This window comes from Arachis hypogaea, chromosome 3 (genome assembly GCF_003086295.3).
Source record: "Arachis hypogaea cultivar Tifrunner chromosome 3, arahy.Tifrunner.gnm2.J5K5, whole genome shotgun sequence".
NCBI classification, from domain to species: Eukaryota; Viridiplantae; Streptophyta; class Magnoliopsida; order Fabales; family Fabaceae; genus Arachis; species Arachis hypogaea.
Genome location: NC_092038.1, coordinates 18,422,581 through 18,433,471, shown reverse-complemented (window position 1 = coordinate 18,433,471; position 10,891 = coordinate 18,422,581). Strand labels below are relative to the sequence as shown.

The following is a 10,891-nucleotide window of genomic DNA, read 5'->3' as shown; positions in this document are numbered from 1 at the left end:
ATATACAATAATTACTTACCGACAATTTATTTCCCAACCTAGGCACGATGTCCCTCTAACTATTAGTAGTAATAATGCGAAAAAAAGGAAGTAATATTTGTGTGCGGTACGGTGCTGCAGGCACTACACCACATCCGGCAGATAGCAGCGGTTATGTGTAGAATTTGTAGCAATTTTTAACTACTGCAAAACGTCTAGTAGCGGTTGATAAATTCGCTAAAAGATAGTGTGCGGCTAAACCCTTAGCAGCGGTTTTTAGTAACCGCTGGTACAACCGCTGTTAGATGGTATTTTGCAGTGAAATTATTTTGCAGCGGAATTATTTTGCAGCGGTTTCATCCGCTACTAAATCGTGAAAATATGATTTAAGGGAGATTGCAGCAGTTGTCAACCGCTGCAAAATGCCATACATTTACTAATCCTATTATGAATATAGCAGCGGATTTAAAACCACTGCCAAATGTCGAGTAAAACTTTTTTTCTAAAAAAAACCAGAATTTATAATAAAATATGACACCTCTTTTATTCTTTATATGTTCATCCACTCAATTGCGTGAATTTATTAAAATAAGCAACAACCAATCCAAAAACAACACACGATACAAAACATAATTAATTTTGCAAAGGTGAATCATTATAATCATGGTTTTGAAAACCGGACCGGTCCGGCCGGTTCAACCGGAAAAACCGGGAACCGGTCCGGGTAACGCTAATAACCGCCTGACAAAAAATTGGCCAAAAAACCGGTCGAACCGGCGGTTAACCGGCGAACCGGAAAAACTGTCCGATTTTTTTGCGGTTCAATGGTTCATCCAGAGGTAAATCCGATCCAGCTTGGCAGTATTTTACAGTAAAGTATGACAAAAATAACATGGCTCAATATACATGTATTTTCTGCTTGAATACTTACAATGGAGGGGGGATATATAGAATGAAATATCATCTTGCAAAGATCCCTGGACAAATTAAAGTTTGTAACAAAGTAACTGAAGATGTTGAACTTCAATTCAAAAGGCTTCTGGAGGAAAACAAAAAAAATAAGGCAGAAAAAAGAAAATATACAGATGATTGTTATGATGTGGAAAGTGAAATACAAGCGGAAGAAGAGGGTGAAGCGCCTAATCCTGTACAACCTCCGGCTCCTGCAACAATGGGAGACAAAGGAAAGAGAAAAGTGATTGCTGCTACTCCAATTGGAAGTTATTTTAAGGAAAGGACTACGCCAGGCTCTCAACCAGCTTTGAAAAGTGTCATGGCCAGTAAAGAAGTTAAACACAAGGTTAAGTTGGGGCTTGCAAGATGGATCATTGATGCACGGATTCCATTCAATGCAATTCAATCGCCTTACTTTCAACCTGCCTTGGACGGCGTTGCTGCAATTGGACCTGGTTTCAAGGGACCGTCGTATGATGAAATGAGAGTTCATTTGCTGGCCGATCTTAAGAAGGAGTGTCAGTTGCTTGTTGAAGGTTATAGAAGCTCGTGGAAAAGGACTGGTTGTACACTGATGGCAGATGGCTGGACTGATCAAAGGCAGCGTACGTTAATTAATTTTCTAGTTTATTGTCCTGCTGGTATGTCATTTGTTAAGTCTGTTGATGCTTCTGATATGATAAAAACTGCTGATACCTTGTTTAAATTGTTTGCTGAGGTTATTGAGTGGGTTGGGTCTAGTAACATTGTGCATGTGGTTACTGATAATGCTGCGAATTATGTATCTGCTGGAAAACTCATTCATGAAAAGTATCCAAATATTTTTTGGTCTCCTTGTGCTGCTCATTGCATCAATCTTATCTTGAAAGACATAGCAAGTCTTCCTCACATAGCTGACCTTGCCTCTCGTGCTTCAAAAGTGACTGTCTTTGTTTACAGTCATATGATTTTCTTGTCATGGCTTAGAAAAAGAAAAGATTGGAAAGAAATTGTTCGACCAGGAGTAACACGTTTTGCTACTGTTTTCATTACTTTGAAAAGTATATATGATCATAAACAAGACTTGCAAGCATTGGTGATTGACAAATATTTCACTTCTCATAAATTATCCAAGAGTGTCAATGGGAAGATGGTTAGTTCAATTATCTTGGATAGTAAGTTTTGGGAGGATTGTTTTACTACTGTTATGCTTGTTGGTCCTCTAATTAAGTTATTGAGGCTTGTTGATGCTGATGAGAAACCTTCTCTGGGTATTGTGTATGCGGGCATGCAAAGAGCCAAAATTAATATCAAGACAATGTTTAGAAATAGGAAATCTGCATACACACCTTATACAAGTATCTTGAAAATGCGGTGGGATAAGCATTTGAAGCGTGACCTCCATTCAGCAGCATACTTTTTGAATCCAGATTACTTCTATAGTGAGGGGTTTGTTGAGAAGGCAAATATCTTGAGGTCTTTGCTTGATTTATTTGATATTGAAACTCTTTGCGATGACTCGGTTGCTGCAATGCAAGAGATACAGTTGTATCGAGATCGAAAAGGAAGTTTTGGAAGGGAAAGTGCATTGAAAGCAATTAAGAGACTTGAACCTAGTAAGTATTTATATTTCTATGTTTAATTTACTTTGAATGTTTTTTAAATATTGAATGAGAATTGATGGTTGAATTACATATTCTGGTAGGTGAATGGTGGAGGCTACATGGTGGGAGTGCTCCTAACTTGCAAAAAATGGCAATTCGTCTTCTTCATCAAACATCTTCATCATCCGGCTGCGAGAGGAACTGGAGCCTCTTTGAACAAATCCATTCAAAGAGGAGGAACCGATTAGAGCATCAAAGGCTAAGTGACATTGTTTATGTCACTTATAATCTACGCCTTCAATCTAGAATGCATCGGAAGAAGAAGAATTATGATCCAATTGACATTCAAAGCATTGACACAGTAGATTTTTGAGTAATGCCGGATGAAGGTGATCCTGAATTTACTAATGGAGACATCGAAGGCATTGAAAATTTAATTTATACGGATAATGCTATGCCTTCATATCCTACAGGTGATTGAAATAGCAAAACTTGTTTCATTTCCTCTCAATATCTGATGTAAAGTTGTAACTTTAATTTTTTCTTGGTTTTCTATTTTATTTTATTAGATGGAGGAGATGTGGAACTTGATGTGGATTTTCCTAATGTTGCTGATTCTTCAAATACAGCTTCTTTTGGTGGTACTTCTGATGATGGTGGCTTTGGATTACCTGTTTATGATGGAGATGTTGGAACACTTAATGATAATTATGATTTTTGATGAGTTGCACCTTTGATTAGTTGAAAACTTGCTAGTAATTGTATCTTTTGAATGTAGAACATTATGGGTTTGTCATTATGTACTTTTATTTTTTGTTTACTTATAAACTTTGATGTTTGAAGTTGTTTGTGAACCTCTAATATTAAGTAATGGATAATTTATTATGTGAAATATTAAATTTTATTAAGTTAGAGATCATTGAATTTATGTACTTAAGATTATTTTAAGTTTTTTAATAATTTTATTTAATATTTAATTAAACCGGTTGAACCCCGGTTGAACCCCGGTCGAACCAGTAAACCATTGAACCAGTGACCTCACCGGTTTATTGACCGGTCCGGTTCTCGCAACCTTGATTATAATGATAATTTGCATCCAGTGCATCCATTACTGTAAATTACAAATAAAACCAACAAAATAAAAAACTACAAATAAATATCTCAAAAGTCATAATGAAAGTAAATAATAAAAGGGTATTCCGCTTCCTACACTGATAAGTTAAATCATTAGTGCCCACACATCATCTTGAATGGGATGAGGTTGGTGCACCTCTCAACGAATCCAAATCCGCAGCTATTTCAGGTGGCAAATTACCTCCTTGCTGCTGGATTACGTATGTCAACAAATTTCCCATTGTCTGTATTTTTGCCTTCCCTTCAGCTGCCTCTGTCTCCATTGTCTGTATTTTTGCCTTCCCTTCAGCTGCCTCTGTCTTCATTCTTTGTCTCTTTGCCTTTTTTTCTGCTGCTGCTGTCTTGAGTTCTGCTGCCTCCGCCTTGAGTTCTGCTGCCTCCGCCTTGAGTTTCAAAATCTCCATCTGATACTCCTCAATCTGTACACCGTAGTCCGACTGCTCTGGAATGTTACGAAAACACCGACTCGAACATGTACCAATACCGAGTCCATGAACTCTTCCTGGGTGGTCCTTGCCAAGCACTTGTGTAAGGGAATCATTCTGTGAAAATTCCTTGCTAGAGGGGTCTTGGCTCTCAATAAGTTCAATTGCTTCCTGCAAACATGTGAGGTCCAGATTTACACTAATCTAAATTCAATGATAGTAATTTCAAAGGGAAATTTGAAAAAAGTAATGAACATAATTTACCCCAACCAAACGCGCTTCTTCATTCATATAATTTCCATTCTTTTTTTATGACTCATGGTCCATCCTTCTCCTCTCCCAATAGGCCTTCCCTGTCGTTGCTCCTATAACCATCATCAACACACATTTTTATTAAAGACAACACTGTATTACCAGAGACACGTCAATATTCTTAAACTAAAGTTAAATTAATTACTTCTTTGTGTCTCTTTCTTGCCATCGTTTTAGAACCTCCTGTGTGTGTGTATTGTTGCTTTGAACGATTAACGGCATTTATTCTACACTTCTCCTACACACAAAACGAAGAAAAATAAATGTTATCGGGATAAATTAAGACTCTGTTAATGATTTGCCAAATCAGTTTTGAGGGTACAACTTCAGGAAACAAAAAAATGATAAGGTGATGAACTTTTGGGTAGTAGTTTTTCCACTATCAAAATAAATTCAGCATAGTTAGGAGTAATTCATTACCATTTAAAATCGCATACAATGACATTTCAACTAAATATTTGTTACCTTTGTGTCATCGTCCAACCGATATTTAAGAAACTTTTTCCAGTGATTTGCCTCTATTCTTGCTGGCTTGCGCCTGATGTTTTCCTCAAAAGTTAGTTCTTCGTCATAAACCTTATGGAACAAATGATTTCTTGAATTCCTTCAGCAGCTTCCTATTCTTTGTACAATTCCCCGCTTTATCCACCCTCTTTTATCGTCCTCATAGTGGAAGACTCGCTACAAGAAGTTCAGATCAAAAGACAACATATAATAATTAACCACCTCAAACAGACTTATGTATTATCAAAAGACATACTTTATGAAATCAACAAATCTTGACAACAAAATCCACAGTAGTCAACTACAAGAAACCCAACATGCACTATCCTTCTCTAATTTACCAGACTAAAACAAATAAAATAGAAAACCAAAGAAATCCACCTACTAAAGGAGACTTGCATCACCAAAAAAACAGCATCCCCATAAAAAGGAAACAATGAAATAATCTCTCAAGACAAAATTAAAACCACATAAACATTCAAAATATCAAACGTTGGATGCTAACATAAGCAACTTGTGCAAATGTGGTCCAAATTTATTTTCCCCAGACATTTTCATCTAACCGAAAATCATAAATAATAGCTAGTCACTCTTTAATTAATAGCAATACGAGCAGCTTTAACATTCTCATGAGGTTTATAAGTTTTATCATTATTATTGTTAGTATTATTACTACAGTTATTAGTTACATTGCTATATACTAAGGATCAGATTAATTGGGGATTAAGTTGTATAATTATATACTGCAATTTAAACTATACAAAAAATTTCTTAGAAATTTATCGAATATTCTATAAAAATTTGTATGGTCGATATCATGTGTGTGCATCTTAATCTTTCCTTCTATTGTTCATTTAATATGTCAAAAAACAGCAATTTACACCGAGCATTGGTAGCGCCTTACTTTATCAAACAAAAGAGTAAACATTACCTTAACCTGGTCATACGCATGCTCCTTGGAAGCCTTGCTCATTGTCTTCCAACTCTTTGCACAAATCGGTAACTGTTGAAAATCAGACCCCAATGTTTCCAAGAACCCGCTCAATAAGCCCGCTGCCTGACCAACTTGTTGCAACTCTCTGTTATGGTGTAGAACGATCTTCTTTCCAGGAAGAAGTGTTAATGCCTCCTTAACAGTCATCTCCATAGAAGAGATCACACCATTTTCTAACAGCAATGAACAAACTTCAAATGCTATTTTACTAAGAGAATATAATGCATGAAAAGAATCATTACATTTATTAAGAAGCAAGCATCAGAAGAATACCTATGACATCAACAAGCCAATAATCAGTGTCCTTTTTTTCTGTTTGCATTGCCTTGACGTTCAACTTCATGTGCGGCAAACATGTTGTCTAGATGGTCATCAAATGACTCGATCTCATCCGCCTCCGGGTCATAGTCTGCGTCTTCTGAATGGTCATCTACACCTTCATGTGAATCCGGTGGATGCTTTCTATTTGTCGGAGCTCGAGCGTCCCCAATGTCACCTAACGAATCCAGCCGTGTTTCATTGCGAGGTGGTCGAAAGGGTACAGCGTTAACACGGGATTGTCGAGCACCGTGGCCTGAACGCGGAGGTGGAGGGGCTCTTGCACGTCGCTGTGCAATTGAAGTATCTGCTCCCGTATCATGCGTTCCATCCATTTGCTAAAACCAAAGCAGTTAGAACATCATTTTATTTTATTTGATTTTCCCACAAATTATTTTTTAAAAAGGTGTATACACTAAAAGGCAAATGAACATTTTAAATAACTCTTGCATTAAATAACTCACCGGATTAACGTGAGTTTGACTATTAGGGCCAGCTACAATTCTGGCTACATTACTAATGGTGTACCGAAGTTTCTTTGGCATTTGATTATTCCTTTACACAACACAAGGTCATTAGAGAATCAGCAATAAAACAACAATGGAATACCAAATAGTGCACAATGACTATACCAATTATATCAATCAAGTTTCAAACAACATTTAAGACATTATATAGCAATTTTGTTGCTGAATAATAATAAATAAATGAAATTAAATAATCAATTCAAAGTTTGTTATCAACTTTCAAAGGTGCTAATAAAGGAGACAAACTCTGTGGTGTCAAAGACGATATGGCAAAAACTATTCATCCTCAACAAATATTTGTGTAAGTAAAATGAGAAATTTATGACACCTTAGCAAATCGAGCATTAGAGAAGTAGTTAAATAGAAAAATTCAGTATCATAATATTTGGGTAGGGGTTGTCATGGTTTGGATTTTCAAAAATCCAAACAGGATCCACTTTAGAACCAATTTTGGTGTTCGTGAAACCAAACTGGAATCGGATTAAAAGGAGACACTGGTTTAAAACGGGTTTGAAGAAACAAAAACCTATTTTATAGCGGCTTTAATATTTAAATCTGGTCTGTATTTTTTAACCAGATGTTAAATCTAGTTTTTTAATTTCGAAATTAAAAATTTGATTTTAAATCTGGTTTTAAAATATCCAAATTTAAAACCTGGTTATATTTTTGACATCAAATTTTAAAACCAGATTTTTTAACCACAAAGACAGTTTTAATCAAAGTCTAATTTTTTTATCCCTCCCTGTCCAAACCAGAGGAACAACCCAAGCCAACAAAAGAACAACAAAGCTTCTAATTAGCTTACCTTTTTCATGTGGGTAGAATTAAAAAAAATCCAGATCAACATCAACAAAAAGGGACAGCAACATTTCAAATCTCGAGGTAAACAAAAAGCATCAAATGACGTAAACAAAAAAGTGAGCAGAAAAAAACACAAAGAACAATAGAATCTTCGAGGCAATGGATGAATGAATAACAATAACAAAATCATATCTTGTTCCTAAAGGTAAAAACACAATCACAATCAACGCAGATTAATAGTTGGAGAAAGAACTAATTTTCAAAATCAGATAATCAAAACGCAGCTCAACCTCAAGAATCCCAGCAGCAATATGTCAACAATATATCAGATAAGCGAACAAACTGCAATTCAATCTCAAGAATAGTATGATAGTACGATGAACATAATTCTAAACAGCAATGTTTACGCACAATCCAATTGAATTGGTTAGCACATGACAGCAAAATCAGCATCGATATAGTAGAAAAATAGGATCACACAATCTCATTAATTACAGTAGCAACCATAAGTCCATTTTCAATATATAGATCCAAAATATGAACTTCTCATGTGTCGACTTCAGTAGAAATAGAAAAGTACTGGTCCATTTATAATAACATTATTTTTTTGGGTCTCATTTATTCAGAGTTCAAACAATACAATTTAAATTTGAAAAGGGTTCGACTTTTGTAAGACCAAAAAAATAGAGATAGACAAATATATAAAAGACATTAATAGATAAAAATAAATAAGTAAATAAATCGGGAAGGTGAATCCAGGCCACAAAAGTGTTTGCCTCAGGTTAATTCGAAGATGAATGAAGAAATTTGAGAAGTTGGGCCAAGTGTGTTCGCTCCAAAATCAAATAATTAACCAAAATTATTCAAAATTAGTAAAATTAAAGAGAAAAATGGACCAGAATCTGGAAGAATAGAACTACAACAGGGCAAAAAGAAAGGGGACAAGGGTGCTGCAACGGCGGTGGATGGAGGACGCAACTACAGGCGGGAGGCGCCGGTCTGGAACTGTGTCGGAACTATGTGGAAATAAGAGAATCTAGCAGCTCCTGCTTGTATTGCTTGTGCTATAACTGCTTGTTCTGCTTGTGCTGGAACTCCGTGAAAAGAAGATAAAAATTTTTTGAATGAACAGTTTGAAGAATAAAAATGATAACAACGTAACCCATTCATTATCTTTGTTGTTTGAAATTATGTTGTAGTAACAACATAAAAACATTACGAAAAAGAGCTAATGCAAAAGACGAAAATCTGTTATATAGGAGAAATCATCATCAAACTAATTATGAATTGAAGAAAGATATAAACAATATAAACTAACTACATGAGAGTGAAAAATATTCTTTATATCAAAAACATAAATAATATATGAATAATATATAAAAATATACTTTATTAAATTAGATTACTCATGATTTATTTAATATTATTTTAGGTTATACATTTTTTATTAGTATGATTCTATTGTTAGTTATAATTAATTTTTTATTTATTTTACTCTTTTTAGTAGGGTGAATAATTTATATTATAAAAAATTACTATAATAAATATAATATACAACTACTACAATTACAAATTTTAACTGAGCTAAACAAATAAAAAAATTGTACATATCAAAAATAAAGTATAACAAAAAAATAGAAGACAAGAATTCATATAAGTAAAAAATAAAGATTTCATAAAAAATAATTATATACACAAAAGATGTGAGTATTAAAAAAATTACAAAAAAAAATAAAGCACAAAGCTATAATAATTATATAACAAAATAATATTTATAACTCAAAATAATATTAAATAAATCATGAGTAATTTATCAAATATTTTTTATACATATTTATAACGCAAAGTAACTTAGCGTGAGCCCAAATATTTTCTGGATCCTCAAAAAAAACCCAATATAATAATCACTATCAATAACGCATTTTTCTTCATTAATTGATTAATTGTACTTAATCCTGATTAATTGTACTTCATCCTCATACATCACACTCTGCACTTATATGTTACATAACTTGAGTAAAACATGTTATTATTACCAAAAAATTGAGAGACTAATTTAAATAAATAAGTATATAAATATACGTATTAGCAATTTAAAATTTTATTTAAATATATGTTCTAAATATTCGAATGACTTAATTAAAGTAAAAACTTAAAGTTTAACTAGAATATAAATTCTATTTAATTCAAATTATATTATATTAGATCAACATAATTTAAAAACTAAATTTAAAATAGCACGGTACAAATCAAGCATTTGCATAAAATTTATTTATGTGCGTATTTTGGTGTACAATAGATATGGACAAAAACTGAATTCTTAAGCCACGAGATAGTATAGAATATAGACGAGAACTTAATAAGTTCCTAGACTTTGCATTTGCGAATGCATCATCGGATAACATGATAAAGTGTCCATGCCCTCAATGTGGGTTTCGATTTATGCAAAAAAAGAGAGGATGCATACGACCACCTGTTGATGAAGTCGTTTTCCGCTGGCTATACTTTGTGATTGCGTCATGGTGAGAAACCAGGTGAGGAGAGCTCTACTTGCACACTGATAGTTGAGAACCCTACCCTCGAGGTGAATCCATATATTCAAATGGTACACGATGCATTTAACTTCACAATGGCTCCTGGAAGTGAGGAGACCACAACAGCGGATCCTGTAGAAAACGATGATATAGAGTTGCCGTACTTGGACGATGGTCCAAGTCGTGATGCACAGGATTTTTCCGATCTTCTTGCGGATGGAGCGGAGGAGTTATATCCCGGCTACCCGAAATACTCAAAATTATCTTTCCTAGTGAAGCTTTATCACATTAAGTGTATGTGTGGTGTGAGTTACAAGGCTATGTCGATGATTCTGGACTTATTGCGGGATGCATTTGAGCAAGCCAAATTCCCGTCCACTTTGTATGAAGCAAAGAAAACTATCCGAAAGTTAGGGATTAAGTACAAAAAGGTAGATGCATGCCCGAATGATTGCATGTTGTATCGGGGTGAGGATGAGAACGTTACAAAATGCAAGAAGTGTGGGACTTCACGATGGAAGCAGAAGACGCGAAAGGGTTCTGTTATGAAACTAAAAATACCTGTCAGAAAAAATGGAAAGCCTCTCCCAGCGAAGACTCTCCGTTACTTTCCTCTTATACCATGACTGCAACGGTTATTCATGTGTAGCAAAACTTCATCTGACATGTTATGGCATAAAAAGGCAGATAATAACGATGGGTACCTAAGGCATCCAAGGGACGCTGAAGCATGGAAAGACTTTGATGCAAAGTATCCTGACTTTTCCAACAATGCTCGTAGTGTTCGCTTAGCCTTAGCAAGTGACGGTTTAATCCTTTCAGAAAT

At 34.7% G+C, this 10,891-nt stretch overlaps 1 protein-coding gene across 1 annotated transcript; it reads left to right on the top strand.

The window, feature by feature from the left end:
• Window positions 1–642: 642 nt before the first annotated feature.
• LOC112773553 (uncharacterized) lies at window positions 643–2,889 on the top strand. The gene is made up of 3 exons (XM_025818422.1): window positions 643–818; window positions 931–2,528; window positions 2,618–2,889. Exons 1-3 carry the CDS (start codon window positions 643–645, stop codon window positions 2,887–2,889), a joined length of 2,046 nt encoding a protein of 681 aa, XP_025674207.1.
• Window positions 2,890–10,891: the final 8,002 nt, after the last annotated feature.